This window comes from Botrytis cinerea, chromosome 2 (genome assembly GCF_000143535.2).
Source record: "Botrytis cinerea B05.10 chromosome 2, complete sequence".
NCBI lineage: Eukaryota > Fungi > Ascomycota > Leotiomycetes > Helotiales > Sclerotiniaceae > Botrytis > Botrytis cinerea.
The window spans coordinates 824,174-839,707 of NC_037311.1; the positions used below are offsets into that span (position 1 = coordinate 824,174).

At 45.9% G+C, this 15,534-nt stretch overlaps 6 protein-coding genes across 6 annotated transcripts; 3 read left to right on the top strand and 3 right to left on the bottom strand.

Moving 5' to 3' along the window:
- Positions 1-261: 261 nt before the first annotated feature.
- On the bottom strand, positions 262-3,108 carry Bcstt3. The gene is made up of 5 exons (XM_001558828.2): positions 2,849-3,108; positions 2,690-2,713; positions 1,928-2,602; positions 720-1,881; positions 262-668 (listed from the first exon to the last, which is right to left on the bottom strand). The coding sequence occupies exons 1-5, from the start codon at positions 2,976-2,978 to the stop codon at positions 398-400; spliced, it is 2,262 nt and encodes a 753-aa protein (XP_001558878.1). The 5' UTR covers positions 2,979-3,108; the 3' UTR covers positions 262-397.
- A 433-nt stretch (positions 3,109-3,541) lies between these two features.
- On the bottom strand, positions 3,542-4,455 carry BCIN_02g02250 (hypothetical protein). The gene is made up of 3 exons (XM_001558827.2): positions 4,297-4,455; positions 3,995-4,184; positions 3,542-3,854 (listed from the first exon to the last, which is right to left on the bottom strand). Exons 1-3 carry the CDS (start codon positions 4,315-4,317, stop codon positions 3,784-3,786), a joined length of 282 nt encoding a protein of 93 aa, XP_001558877.1. The 5' UTR covers positions 4,318-4,455; the 3' UTR covers positions 3,542-3,783.
- A 90-nt stretch (positions 4,456-4,545) lies between these two features.
- BCIN_02g02260 (hypothetical protein) lies at positions 4,546-7,117 on the top strand. The gene is made up of 2 exons (XM_024691181.1): positions 4,546-4,850; positions 4,897-7,117. The coding sequence occupies exons 1-2, from the start codon at positions 4,728-4,730 to the stop codon at positions 6,886-6,888; spliced, it is 2,115 nt and encodes a 704-aa protein (XP_024546951.1). The 5' UTR covers positions 4,546-4,727; the 3' UTR covers positions 6,889-7,117.
- A 45-nt stretch (positions 7,118-7,162) lies between these two features.
- Positions 7,163-10,296, top strand: BCIN_02g02270 (hypothetical protein). Its single transcript, XM_001558825.2, has 3 exons — positions 7,163-9,028; positions 9,146-9,248; positions 9,299-10,296. The coding sequence occupies exons 1-3, from the start codon at positions 7,484-7,486 to the stop codon at positions 10,204-10,206; spliced, it is 2,556 nt and encodes an 851-aa protein (XP_001558875.1). The 5' UTR covers positions 7,163-7,483; the 3' UTR covers positions 10,207-10,296.
- Position 10,297: 1 nt separating this feature from the next.
- Positions 10,298-13,601, bottom strand: BCIN_02g02280 (hypothetical protein). The gene is made up of 4 exons (XM_001558824.2): positions 11,850-13,601; positions 11,630-11,792; positions 11,355-11,574; positions 10,298-11,294 (listed from the first exon to the last, which is right to left on the bottom strand). Exons 1-4 carry the CDS (start codon positions 12,960-12,962, stop codon positions 10,724-10,726), a joined length of 2,067 nt encoding a protein of 688 aa, XP_001558874.1. The 5' UTR covers positions 12,963-13,601; the 3' UTR covers positions 10,298-10,723.
- Positions 13,602-13,773: 172 nt separating this feature from the next.
- Positions 13,774-15,533, top strand: Bctrm9. Its single transcript, XM_001558823.2, has one exon. The coding sequence runs from the start codon at positions 14,307-14,309 to the stop codon at positions 15,111-15,113; it is 807 nt and encodes a 268-aa protein (XP_001558873.1). The 5' UTR covers positions 13,774-14,306; the 3' UTR covers positions 15,114-15,533.
- The last annotated feature ends 1 nt before the right edge of the window (position 15,534 follows it).

Genomic DNA, 15,534 nt, shown 5'->3' on the forward strand with positions numbered 1-15,534 from the left:
GGGATGGGAAAGTGAAGAGAAACAATGCTTCGAGTTGTATCATGGGAAGGAGCAGGTGTTTTGTTCCAGCTAACATAAAGTTAGCAATGACTGCCTAGATAGATAGGTAGGTAGACGGTATTTTATGATGAAGTGACTTATTACTGTTAGTAAACCATGATGTTGAAAACCCCTCTTAGCTATACCCTGGAGTCCATACTGGAGGCTATGAACTAATGAAACTGAATGTCAAATGGATCTCATACCTGTCACATCAATACCTGAAGCCAATTGAATTCAACACAGGGCCATATTTACGAGTACATTTTATTTTCTATACATAACATTGGACTCGTGCTATTTTTCAATGCGCCCAACCCAGGATAAGGAAATATGATACAAAGCAGAGTTCATCTCTTTATTCAACTCTCAAAACTTTTGGCCCTCTCTTCTTCAGTGTCTTCTTCTTCTTGTTTCCTTTATCGAATGATGCGGCTGATGCATGGTCTCGGCCAACATTGTCAAGGTCTTTCACCTTGTAGATTCGGATGATCCAATTCTCACTAGTGAATGCTTCTTCAACAGTGTTAAGAACTGGTCCAACTTCTGGCATCTTTACGCCACGAACTCTATCTTGGGCTTGTCCGGGTGGAAAGAGGGAGTTGTAGTTGTAGTATGACATTTTGTACCTGTTGACTAATTAGCAAATTTTCAGAAGTATTATGATTAGCGTTGCTTACATCAAGCTGTCCTTCATGGTTTGAGTGGCACCATCATCGACTCTGTACTCTCCACGTTCAGTGAAAAAGTCACGTTCCTTGACTTCATCTGGCCAGATTCCTTCGGCAATTCTGACCATCCACAAGAACTTATTGATATCATCTCCAGAGTATCCAAGGAGACCACCGAAGACAACAAGAACATAATCGACTTCATGTTGACGCATTATAGGGTAGCTGACCTCTTCACGAGAGCTCATTGCCTTTCCGACAGTTGCGATGTGGGTGTTGTTCCAGGTATTGTTGTCGACGAGTGTGGGTCTGTCGGCCATACCACCGATTTGGTAACCGTAATCCCACCAGGACATAATCTTCGCATCTTCCTTCGTGTTTTGTCGTAACCATTGATAAGCCTCTCTGTAATCATCGATGATATGCTGACTACCGTCGGGCATTCTACTAGCGAGCACGACAGATGGAGATGAGTAGGCATTTGATGTAACCCAAGTACAGTGGAGAACAAAGATCAAGAGATATGTTGTCATGGCGCCAACAACAGAAATCTTAGAGAAGCTAGTGTAGATACCGACAAGGGGTTGACGCATGGAACGGAGTTCCTCTTGTTTAGCGGCCTTCTTTATGGCACCATTGCTAGCACCATCAGTTACAGTAGCAGCTGTGGCTGGTTCTTCTGGTGACTTGAAGGTCAAGTAAGTGTCCAAAATGTTGGACAATGCCAACGCTGCAGCCACACAGACGATTGGGGTCAAAGTAAGCATTAATCTAACCATGACACCAGAGAAGTAACTGGCAAGGATTGCGTACACAACAACGAAAACTTGTTCATCAGCAAGCTTCAAGAAGCAAAGGTACACACCGGCTGGGAAGAGCCAGATGAGAAGGTTAAGATCGAAGAAATAAGCTGGCCATGCGGTTGGCTGATGCTCAGAGACAGAGGCAATGATAGGGATGTGAATCTTGGCGTATCCAGTGTCCCACAAGGAGTAGAAACGACCAGTCCAAGGAGCAATGACGCCAGAGACGGTCAAAAGTACTAAACCACCAAAGGAGATAGTGAAAACGGCAAGGACAAACCCTTTAAGAAGAGTAGCGAATTGCTTGCTTGGTACACCCGAGCGCACAAACTCGACGAATCCAACCAATTGGAGAAGGCCGAAAACACCTGAACAGATTAGCACATAGATATTTCAGAATAAGGTTGAACGTACCGAGAGCAGACATATGCTCACTACTGCGAATTGGCAAAAATCCCACAAATGGAATTTGCATGCTTGCCAACGTGCCTAGTGCGTACCAAGTACAGTAACTGACATAGACTCTTGGACTGAATCTTCCCATGCACACCAATACAAAGACATGGAGAGGGATCAAATTGGTGATAAAAACATATCCACCCCAGGCTGATACCATGTATCCATAGAACAAGGCGCAAAGAGCACCCCAGAATGCGGATCCGAGCTTGATGGCTTTAATCCAGAGGTAGAACGTGAAAACTAGTAGGAAGATTGCGATGGCTTCGTTATCGTAGCTGCCTGCAACTGATCGCGAAATGTAACCTGGAGCAATTCCCATGAAAATGGCTGCGAGAAGACCGGCGGAAGGGGATGTGGACATCTCATTGGTGAAGAGGTAGGTTGCGAAGGCAGTCAAACCAGAGAAACCAGGTGCAAGAAGCACACAAATGTTTCGAATGTCGACTGGTATAGTAAGAGCCCGAAGAGCATGGTAGATGACACCACTGGTGACCATAAGACCTGGGTATAAAGTTCCTCCCGTAACTCGACCAAGTGGATGCCATGTTCGGTCGTCAAACCAATCCCAGAAATCGTAAAATCCATTCGAGACCAAGTATTTTGTAGCTCTGAAGTTGAACCAAGGATCAACTAAATGCAAGTTAGTTCCCGAGCATTCATTGGGGTAGATCTGGAGCAAGAGAGCTCCGCCCACTGAGGGGTTCGTTGGGTACTAACATTCGTGAATTATACTCTCGAATCCTATACACAATGATATTAGCGTTTATTGCATAGCTTGGGCATTGGCAGAAAGAATGGCGAAAAGGGCTGTGTCCTTCAATGCCATAAAGAATGCAAAATGCCCGGAGCATTATGTGTAAAGCTTGAGGTACTTACGAATCACAGAAAATAGTCGACTGGCAATTGCAGCGCCAGCAATTAAGCAAAGAATTACAATTCTTAAAACCCCACGAGAATTCTTTCCCGTACTCCCTTGGAAGAACGGTTCCTGAGTTTTTGCAACCATGTTGATGGCAGCTATGGTGAGAAGGAAAGTTGTCGCTGTTTGAAAGTTTCTCTGGATTAACACATATCTGTTCGCAATGCCACACTTTCAGAGCTCCGCGTCAGTTCGCAGGGATTAAGTTCGGTGACCCGCCGCACTAGTCTAGATATCACGTGAATAGATCAACACATTAATGGCTATTCTCTGTTTGTGATGTGTAACAAATGTAGGATGCTTATCTCAATATCTCAAGAAGTGTTTAAGTGATACTGTTTTGGGGCGCACACTGATTTTGTATGGCTCTGGTTAAAGAGACGAATGCATTCCTTGCTTTATTCTCTGATCCCGTCATTGTCAAGCGAATCAGTGCGAAGGATTTATGCTCTATAGTAAAAACCCGAGGTGTAATTATTTCCTCTATAATTTTCTTGTAGGTAAAGCGGTAATATATGTCCTTGACTGGGCTGGCTGATCGAAGGGGGGGGGGATGAATATCTCAATATACTCATCCCGTGTGAACAAAAGGAAGTTTGGGAAATCTTTCATCATCCGAATTCGAAACATTCGACGTGTACTTCCTTCTGTGGTGCTCGTAGGTGAAAATTGGGTCTCCAACAACAGAAGCTCCCAGCTGTATTGGTCGTCTATAGTACAATGTACAAGAAGTATCACCTAAGTGACGTCTAAAGGCTTTTGTGTGTTTGCTCAAACCCTAGAAACCCTCTCCAAACATCGCCGGAGCCCATAACAACTACCACAGATGGTCTCATTCAGCGATGCCCCTCTATCATTACCCGAAATTAAAACCCCCATCCCACGACTGTCCCTAGTTCTCTGCTGCTAGAACCTTCAAGTATGCCTCGAGATCGAAATTCTTGTCCATAGGATCCCGTATAACTGTTTTTGAGCGTCAGTAATGTTTCATTCGAGAAGTTCGGGTTGCAGTTCTCGAAATGGTCTCAAAAATCCTCATTCTGTTGCGGATTTGGGCAGGTGTAAATGTGGTAGAGATCGAAATCTAATGAAACTTCACGTACTGTCACCACCTCCGGTTTTCTGGCTCGCAGGCAAGTTCTTCTTTGCGTACTCTGCTCTGGCTTGCTCAATTAACTTTTGCTTGTGCTCGAATTCCCTGCTTGCTGCTGCTGCTTTTGCTGCAGAAGATAGGCTCATTTGATGGTAAAATCCGTAGAATACACCGGCACCAAGGGCTGACCACCGCAGAACCTATAGGAAAATCCATATTAGCACTTTCTTTCACCAATAGACCTGCGGAGAAAGAGTTCCAACTTGGAATGAAGTCTCCGGGTTAAGGATTGCGCGAAGTCTTAAAACGTACGTTTACCCCAGTTGAAGCCATCGGGAACAGTTGTAAGAATATGCCGGGGATGATATGGTGAGAAGAGTAGTGGCTTAAGAAATACCAATTGAGCTCGGTATCACAACGAAAGGCAGGTAGGGTGATTGTTGTCGGCGATAAACTTTTTCAAGGTGGTCGGATGAAATATCGCGAGCAAGCTTCAGCGGCATTTTGCGGGACCAGACTTCCACGTGATATCTAAATTACAATAATGCGCATTCAACAAACGCGACTTTTATTATGCGTGTCTACTTGTATGTATGAATTGTAATAACACAACCTCCTATTCAGGCCCATACATTTTCTGGAATACTCAACTACCATCTGCGAGCTTTAAGTTGTTTCAACAAAACAACATTGCGGTAAAATAAAGGTATTTGCCCATTAGATGGGCATAGAACTCCCGCAAAATGCAGCAACGACGAGATGAAATTCTGGCGAAGAAAGCCAAACTTGCAGAGTTAAAGAGGCAAAGAGAACTCCGCGCGAGAGAAGTTTCCGTAAGCAGACAGAGCATAGGAAGTGGAAGTGATGTAATTAAACTTACCCTCATACCTGAATTAAACTTACAAGCCATAGCTTGCATCACCGACACCAGGACGAGCCGATAATCGAAGGGAACTTGACAATCTAATTTCCAGCTTAGTTGGAGATAGTAGACCCTCATCGACTGGTCCTGGCGGAGCAGGATCGCCGGCGAGAGGGAGTCGACCAAACAGTGTATTAAGTGCCGGTGAACTAAGTAATGAGCCTTCCGAATCGACCCTATCGAATGCCCAAGTCTCGCAGACCCAGCCATTATCCATATCGACTCCCCAGTCTCTTTCCACGGTTCCATTATCTACAGTCTATGAATTTCCGCCATCTCCAATCAAGGAAGTATTCTCATACAGTAAAGGGGTACAAACAACGGAAGAATGGGGTACACAAACTTCTAGGCCTCGAGGTTTCGACGATTCGGAAGATGAACTTGACAAACCTCCTGGAGTTCACTCGCCAAGCAAACGGCTAAGCAGGAGAGAAAAAAATAGAGAGGAAGAACTAAGGGAGAACATTCGCCGGGAAATCGAGGAAGAGCTGAAGGCAACTCGAGACCTTGTGGATGGAGCTGTAAGACCAGAGTCCCAGCATTTATCCACAGTAAATTTCCCTGCGAGAATTTTGACAAACGAAGAGCTCAATGCTGTGACATCGTCAGAAGACTTTATGGAATTTGTTGAAAGATCAAGTAAGGTCATCGAAAGAGCATTAGATCAGGAATACGATGTGCTTGCAGATTACGGATTAAGTGGCGCAAATGGAGTCGGGGACGACGATGAATACGGTAATACAGGCGGAAGGGGCCGACGGAAGATAAAGGAGATTGCCCAATTCTACGATGAACGATGGTCAAAGAAGAGGATGATCAGTGCCATCGATTTCTCACCCAAATTTCCCGAGCTCGTTCTCGCAGCATATACAAAGAATCCATCCGCACCACATGATCCTGACGGACTGGTTCAGGTTTGGAATATGCATCTTCACGATAGACCAGAATATGTGTTTCATGCACAATCAGATGTTCTCGCCGCAAAATTCTCCCCTTTCCACCCCAATCTGATCATTGGTGGTGCTTACAGTGGTCAAGTTTTACTCTGGGACACAAGAGCAAAATCAGCACCAGTTCAAAAGACGCCTTTGACTGGATCAGGACACACCCACCCGGTCTATTCTGTCGATATCGTAGGAACTCAAAACGCGAATAACATCATATCCTGCTCGACGGACGGTGTTATGTGTGGATGGACTGTAGATATGCTTGCGCAACCACAAGAACTACTCACATTAACAACTCCCCCACCCGCAAAAACCGAAGATATGAGCCCGACCTGTATGGCTTTCCCACAAACAGATCCGACGTATTTTCTTGTTGGTTCAGAAGAAGGAACTGTATATTCTTGCCATAGATACGATCGAGCAGGTGCCAAGGCAGGTGCTGATCAAAGAGTCAGTTACCGTGGTCATGCAGCACCTGTCATGTCTTTGAATTTCCATCCAGCGAAGGGCCCTGTTGATCTCGGCGATCTTGTTCTTACCAGTTCCTTGGATTGGACCGTAAAATTATGGAAAGTCCGGGCTCCAACTGCGACAGCAACCACTTCTATCTCAGGGGAAGGCCAGGCAGTCGCTCCATTATTCGATTTCACCCGAGAGGATCTTGTCTATGATGCTGCCTGGTCACCTATAAAACCTGGTGTATTCTCACTCGTGGATGGAGCAGGTAATCTAGAAGTATGGGACATAACCGTGGACACCGAGGTGCCGGTATCTAAAGTCCAGCCAAGCGGCCGAAAGGGTGGTCGAAGCATAATGTCCAAGAGTTTGAACAAACTCGCATGGGAAAAAACCGAAGGAAAACGCATCGCAACGGGTGGTATTGACGGCGTGCTTTCAATATTTGAAGTTGGTCCGGATCTTGGGGGCAAGGATAGTGCCAGAAGTGAGGAATGGGCGAATGTCAAGAAATTGGTGGCTAGAATGGAGTCATCGGCACAAAATGCTCATGATGTAAATGGCATCAATGGGTTGTAATTAAGATTTAGAGGGGGTGATACTTGTTAAAGCGATGGGATAGCTGCAATTGATAGATATGGCGTCGTTGCGTTGAATATACCCTAGTTAACAATCAACATACTTGGTTTTTTGTTCTTTTGTTATTCATTTCTATATCAGCTAATTCTCGACTATCTCATATACATGGGACATCAATAACACACCGATATGGATGGCCAAGCGGAATTGATCCACTTTTACCCCTGTATTATGATCCCACGCTGACACAACTCCCCGTGGCAGTAGAGCGCAAGGGAAGCTTCCTGTCTTCCTTACGTCCACATCAACTTCCTTCATGAATATAAATACAAAGTCGGATTGTCTACCTCTTGGCTCTCATTTCTAATCTGCACGGAAGAGGCACATCTCCAAGAAAAATCCACAGTGGGGCTGAGTCAGATCTAGATCTCAGAGCAAGTCATATTAGGCTCCAGGATTCTGTTGAAGACATTTTCTCTCCTTATATATCTCGGAATCGAACCCATTTTCTAACTTTTCCCCCAATCCAGCCAATGCTATCAGTCCCAATGTTATATCACTACATACCATAAGCCCCCAAAACCCAATTGCAAAGATGGCGCCCACAGCGGCCGATCCAAAAGATCTCAAACTAACTCTCAACCCCGCACGCCGACGAGCCCTCAACATCCTAATCGGATCCGTCACAGAACACATGCGCAAAACAATTACAGATTCTTTTTCCAACCCCTCAAATCAACCAAACTCCAATCAAAACAACAACATCCCAGGACCCAATCCAAATGTCTCCCCCTACCCAAATCCCCACTATTCCAACACCTCCTCGCCCTCTTCAACCCCGACTGCAGAAATCGATCTAGAAACAGCCCAGCAGCGCCGTCTCGAAGCTCGTCTAAATCAAACCCTTTCGACGCCCAAGCTACACGCTTTGGAAAAAGCAGCTCTGAATTATTTCGATTCTTGGCGTGATTCAATCATCACACAATTAGGCAAAATTTTGAATTCTCCAGATGATCCTCGTGCAGATCAAAAAAGAAAAGAGTTTCTCGCTTCGAGACCGCCGCCTCCTTATAGCCCCGCTTCAAATGACGCCAATGGACCTAGCAAAGACATCCTAGCTTTCCAAACCCTCTACCCCCCAATCCCCACCCGCTTAACCACCATTTCCCTTCAAGACCGTATCCATATAGTCTCAAGTCTTTTAATCATTGTCCTCTCCCTCGGAACCTACTCCGCGCATTCCCGCGTTCTCCTCTGCCACCTCACCAGTTCCCTCTCCCTTCCCCCCTCCATCCTCACGCACGAAGAAATCCAAACCTCGCGCACCCTCCTCCTAGCCTCCAAAGCCGCGCTCAACGCCGACGCCGAAACCGCCGCGCGTGCAACCCAGAATACGTCTTCCCGTCGCTGGAAAGTCGGGCTTGCCTCGGTAGCAGGCGCCGCTTTGATCGGTGTCACGGGCGGGCTTGCGGCTCCCGTCGTTGCGGGTGCTATTGGTGGGCTCATGGGCTCGGTGGGCTTAGGTGGCTTGGCGTCTTTCTTGGGGGTTTTCTGTATGAATGGCGCGCTGGTGGGAACGTTTTTTGGAGCGTATGGTGCGCGGATGACGGGGGAAATGATGGATAAGTATGCGAGGGAGGTGGAGGATTTTAAGTTTCTGGATATTAAAGGGGAGTGGGGGGAATTTGGGACGAAAGAGGAAGAAGAGGTAGAGAAAAGGAGATTAAGGGTGCTAATTGGGATTAATGGGTGGGTGGGGGAGGAGAGGGATATTGTTAAGCCGTGGAGGAAACTTGCTACCAGCGACGGAGACGAGGACAGTGGACATGGATGTGAGGTTTTTGCGCTAAGGTATGAGACTAATGCGTTGGTGGAACTGGGGAGTAGTTTAAAGGACACGGTTGGCAGTTATGCATGGTCGATGGTTAAGATGGAGATCTTGAAACGGACCGTTTTGGCTACTTTATGGGGAGCGCTCTGGCCGGTTTATCTATTGAAAATGGCTACCGGGATTGATAATCCCTTTGCGAGAGCTAAGAGGAGGGCTGAGAAAGCTGGAGAAGTCCTTGCCGATGCGTTGATCAATAGAGCACAAGGAGAACGTCCGGTTATGCTAGTTGGATACTCATTAGGGAGTCGGGTATGTGTCAGCTTCTCTTTCAGTCTCTATTGTACTTCTAGATGTTCAGCCTGGTCGAGACTTTGAGGAAAATGTTGAGGAAATATTTTTCAAAGTTAGCTAATTTTCCCCTCGCAGGTAATATACTCCTGTCTCCGCTCTCTAGCCGAACGCCACGCCTTCGGTCTCATAGACAGTGTGGTACTAATCGGCTCTCCAATTCCCTCATCAACTCTTTCCCGTAAGTCCTCCCTTCTTTCATCCTTATTTCCCCCTCTAATACCTCAACAGTTCTCCCCCTCCGCACCGTTATCTCCGGCCCCCTCCTAAACGTCTATAACCCCTCCGATCTCCTCCTCGCCTTCCTCTACCGTTTTACCTCCCTGCAGTACGGTATTTCCGGTCTGCAACCAATTGAGAACATCGAAGGCGTCACCAATATCGACGTAAATTCTAAACTCAGCTCGCATCTAAAATACGAAGGGGTCATTGATAAGATTTTGGGAACCTATGTATTTCCCAGTATGAGCAATGTTGATGGGGAGAAATGGGACGATGGAGGAGAAGGAGAAGGAGAAGAGGGAATTTCGATGATTGATGGCGACAACCAGGTCAAGAAGAAGGAAATAGAGGAAGAGCTATTGATTGATTTTGGAGAGGTGGCGGAGTTGGAAGCCGATGTTCCATTGTCATTTGGACAATTGGATAACAAGAATCCCAATGTCTCTTCGTCTACTGGCGCTTCGTACGATATGGAAGATTTGTTAGGCTCGCCAATAACCCCTACAGAAACTGTTACAAGCATGAAAACCAAAAGTATCCCAGATACTCATTTCGCTTCACACTCAAACGTCGCCATATCACCCAGCATTGCCACAACCACAACCACACTCGCCACACCAGATACCACCACTCCTTCCTCGCCATCTCCTTCTTATTATTCATGCTCCGAAGACGACGGAGGAATTCAAATGATCGATAACGATGACGATATAGACATGCATATACAATTGAGCGCCCAAGAAACCTTATCTACTTCATCTATGAATGAGGCCGAAAGGATCGAGAAAGGTATGAGTGGGCTTGTAGTAACCGAACGATCTATCGACGATGTGAAGCATGATTCTCCCGTAGAGCCGAAGAGCTTGGGCTCTTTGCCCAGAGACAGAAAAAAAGCTGCTGATTTCGGATTGTATTGAATATTGGGATTTGGTTTTGGCTTCAGTGGAAAGGAGAATACAGTCACGCGAGACTCACAAATCACTACCCAATAAATTCTCATAAATTCATTAAAGTTCAAACATTTTCATCCTATTAAATCGTGATGTAGATAGAAATAAAGTTGGTATCGTGCGCTATTAACGCCACCTTAAACTGCCGAGGAGGTATCTCTTTCTCTCAACATAACCCCAAACTCCGTGGAACCACAAAGTAGGAATCACAAAATAATCCAACCATAATCTATAAAATAACTCCAGCGCAGCATACATCCAAATTATAATAGGGAGCTAAACTCCATTATTTAGATCTGGAAGAGCGCAACAACCCATCGCCGACTCTTTCTCATCATTTCAAGAAAGGTTTGAGGCAGGGACACCCAGGCCAACAAAGCGACTACTCGCAGAATGACCAAGAACTGATGTTTTCTATCCAAACGCAAACTTAGAGGGATCTAGCGCGCTCCAAAGCGGCTAGCATACGAACTCAGATCGACAATTAAGTCTGTTTGCGTTGGTAGAGCAGCATATACGGTTGGTTACCCCCCAAAGCCTTTGCCAAAGTCGTAGCATTGTAATGTGCATCGTTAAAGCAACTCCAGCGACCATCGGGTCCACGAGCATCACAGGTGTAATGTCCGTAGTCGAGGCTACCAGAGTGCGAAACAGATGCTACAAGCTCGTACTCCATGGAGTCCTTGCTTCCACTAGGGTCGCGATAAGGACTGAGGTCGAGGGTATGGTCGATCGGAATAGCAAGCTTATCCTTTCTTCCGTCATAACCAAACCGTTTAAGCTGGACGAACAAGATATCTGGTGCGTGACTGATCGACTGTACGCGATGAACGTCCCCCGTTACCTTACACTTCTCGCACTTGTAACCTTCAATGGTCTCATCCAAGTACTTGTGTAAGTACGAGGAAACAGAGCCATTTCGGATACGCGGCTTGAGGGGTATGGATAAGGCTAGTTCATCTTGTAAGTCACCCACAGAGACGTTGTTACAGTGATCGCATTTGATTCTGCTGCTCAGAACAAGCTGCATTATCGACTGCATACTGGCAACGCTCCTGAATAGACATGGTCAGTATCATGTTACCTGTAGACGACCGAAAGGATATTAAACTCACGACGCCTTGATCTGTTTCTCAATCTTTTCCAACATCCAGGTAATTTGCTCATGGGGATCACCTTGACCAGAGGGTCCAGGATACCACCCAAGACGCTTGCACTGAACCTCGAGTTTTCTCAGAATTGGCGTGATATCCTTGGAAGGAACATCAACGGCCCAATACTTTGAAGAGAGAAGGCTAAGAGAACAGGCCAAACAATCTCTTTTGGATATCTCGCCTAGTAATCTTTGTGAGCCAATGAACAACAAACTCCCAAATGGGAAATAGCTTACAAGTTTCCACAGGATGTTGGTCAATTAAGAAATTGAAGAATTTTGGAAGATGTAGAAGTCCTTGTAACAGACTATTTCTGTAGCACGCATATCCAGTAACGTTGGACAACCCCCTCTGTGCATTTGATGGCATGCGTGATGAGTCATTGCGTACTTTTGAGGCCTAAACATTTGAGAATTAGTATAATATAAGTAAAGGAATATCAGTTGATGGACATACCAAGTATCTTCGCTTTCTTAAAGAGTCACTGCGTGCCTTCTCCAATTCTTCTTTCGAGAGCTTTGCAACCGGCTTGGGAGTAGTAGCTTTCTCGGTAGCGACCTTTGAGGCTTTGGCAATTCGTCGTTTCTTTAGTGATTCGCTCCGAGCAGCAGTTCCTTCATTCTCATCATCTGGCCGTAATCTCTTGGGGACGCCACTTTTGGCAACAATCTTTTCGTCTTTAGCAACAGAGTAAGACTTCAATGGGTCAACACTTTTGATAGTGATATGGTTCTTCTTCGCCTCGGAAGGTGCTTCCTTAAGAGGATCAAGTTTTGTGGTTATCTCATTCTTATCATCTGGACGTGGTTTGTTTAGTAAGGAGACGGCTGGCTCCGAGGGAGCTGAGACTGCAGATGTTGGAGGCGAGGGCAGTGGTATCTCATTAATAGCGGGCGATGAAGACGAAGGTAGAGGGGTCCTTGCGCTAGCCGAGACAGCGGATGAAGGGGTTGGAGATGGTGGTAATTTTGAAGAGGTGGAAGAAACAAATGAAAGATGTGTGATTTGAGATCCCATTACTGGAAGAGAAGAAACAGATGAAGTAGCTATATATTCAGGGTTCCTTGACAAAAATGAGGGTGAAAATGGATTTTCCCGGGGAAAAACAGAAGTTATTGAACAAGGAACAGAAGCAAATGCCTCTGGTGACGGAGGGTCAACTTTCTTGACGTGAGCAGTAGTTTCAGCTGCTTTAATTGGTGGAGGAGAAGCAGATATCTTTCTCGGGGGTGAAACAGACGCTTTTGAACGAGAATTGGATTTTGCTGCGGGATGAGAGATAGAAGATCTGGTTGATGGTGGTGGAGAAACCGATGATTTCGAGCTCGAAGTAGAAGAGGATGCTGATCTTGCGGGAGATGACATTTTCCTATTACGCACAGATCTCCTTCTATAATTCTTTGATTGAGCGAAGTACTGTGCGTACAGCCTGTTTTGACGTGGGTTCTTCATGAGGAGTGACCTTGGGTTGTACTTGAATGCACCCGTATAGTTGTATGCCGGAGTATTTGAGGAATCGAATGATGGAAACAGAGGTGTTTTGTACATCTTCAAAATTTTAGTCTCCATTTTGGAGAAAGTCAATCCTCTATTGTCTTCTTGGTTGGGTAGGTGGCCGTAAAACGCGGTCAAATTGCTAATTTTCAACGATAGGGTAATTTTGACGGTGCGCTTATTGTCTTTCTATTTCTCGACGCAAGCGTGTATTGTGAACGACGACAACACAGCTCGATTGGCTAACCAAATTTCAAAAGGACTCAGTTTTGCTAAGGAGTCCAACTTATGTCGGTTATAAGTCTCTTCTGATATTGTGTTGATGTTCGATATTGTAGGTGAAGGTGATATGTTTCCAAGTATAGGTTGTATCTTGCTTTCCGCCTCAGCTTCCTCTTAAATTTGTAGTAAAAATCTGTGTATATTGCAAAAGAAATTGGAGTTCTCGTTGGAACTTGATCGATGCCTCTAAACCGTTGAATTTCGAACTGTACATCGAGTCCGGAGCATAGAATTGTGTCTCGTTCGCGGGACAATTGCGGTCGGCGTGGTTTTATTTTGTTGTGTGAAATATTCACTATGCAGGATCTTTCAATTGGACTCTCTGCAATACAATAAAGATGTATCGTTGTTGTTGTATCTTCGTTCACGTCGGAGCGCGGTGGACGTGTGGTGTGAATTGCAGAAGAGCATAATTTTTTTTCTCGAAAAAGCATCATCCACCCGTGAGTGATCTACATATCCACTGGAGGTCTCCAAGGACTGAGCGGCCGACTGCTCCGATAACTCCGGAAGCCCGGATTAACTATTGCAACTTTGCGATTAGCTCACCAGCTTATCTTATCGAGCTTATCTAATCTGAGTTGAGTCCTCCACCACACTAACCGGGCATCCCACCATCTTACTCATCCGACATCTCACATTGGATGTTTACTTCCCCGCTGCAAAGTGCAAAAAGTATATCACACAGTCGTATTCAACCATTGTCTCCATCGAAGCCCTTGTTTCAAACAGCAGCCCTTGGCCAGAGACATTTAAACCTTAAACTGACCTCTGGATTCTGGATTCTCTTTCATTACTCATCACCGACGCTGATATAAGAGATATAAGAGAGAAGCACGATTAAAAACTCTGCCCCTGATATCCCAGAATTTACCCGGCACATTACACGACCTACACACCAGAATCTGATCACGAGGTTCAGCACCCCTTTCTCACCTACAGGGGGAGATCTGCATTACACATCTTATTGACAAGACCTTATGCACAATTAAGAAATTGAGACTTTGCAAAGGAATCTATGATACGCAGGCTAATTGAGAGGGAGGAATAAACTATCGCTCATCTACCGAATCTATAAATACAAAGGCCTATCAATCCAACTCTGGTCACGAGACCAACCTTCTCACTTCCGAAATCATGACTACCTCACCACCAGAAGAAACCCACCCTAAAGTTCCCAAACCCGCCTCCGCACCCGAATCCACACCCATAACCACACCTCCCGCCGCCCCCGAAACCTACGAAGAAACCAACGTTCATGAAGTCTACGAGCAAATCGCCTCCCACTTCTCTTCCACCCGCTACAAAGCCTGGCCCATCGTGAAATCCTTCCTCCAAGGTCTCGCGCCCGGGTCAATAGGTCTCGACGTCGGATGCGGCAACGGCAAATATCTCCTCGTAAACCCTGACGTCTTCATCATCGGCTCCGATCGCTCTACAAACCTAGCAAAAATAGCTAGTTCTCACCAACCCCATTCGGCAATCGTAGCCGATACTTTAGCATTACCTCATCCAGAAGGTAGTTTTGACTTCGCGATAAGTATAGCGGTCATCCATCATTTATCGACGCCAGCTCGTCGTCGTGAAGCTGTCCAATCCATCCTCGCCACTCTTTCTCCTTCAGGAAAAGCACTCATCTACGTCTGGGCCCTCGAACAGTCCTCTTCTCGACGGGGGTGGGACGAAACAAACCCTCAAGATGTAATGGTCCCATGGGTAATGCGTACCGGCAAAAAAGTCGCCGCAGATGGAAGTATTACGCAACCAGCTTCAGAAAAAACCTTTCAACGCTACTACCATCTGTATCGGGCCGGCGAACTGGAGGAGGATATCAAAACTGTAGGAGGCACGGTACTAGAAAGTGGGTATGAAAAGGATAATTGGTGGGCCATTTGCTCTCAGCGAGATTCACCCACACCCCGAGCATCAGAACCCATAGTATGATCTTGCTCTCACGGGATAAACACGGGAGATCAGCAGCAACTCGGGATCTTCCTGAACCGAGACGTTGATTGAATATGCGCTGATGCGTCAGACTGCACACATACATACATGCAAAAACCATGATCGGCGTCGCTTTGGTCACAGAGAAGGTGGCAGGACCCGAGTCGAGGAAGCGCCAGTGTCGTACAAAATGGACCGGGAGGTCAATATCCACTTCTTCCAAGACGCCAGCCGAGAAATAAAGTTCAGCCTGTTGGTATTAATGCACCATGAGAACTTGAATACTGCACCATTACCCGCTGGACCTGAAGACTATGTCCAGAAATCAGAGTCTGTACATGTTCCCGTGAAAGATATATCAACACATGCATAGGTAGATAGACAAATCAAAGAAGCAATTAGAAGAATATAAAAGGGTTAA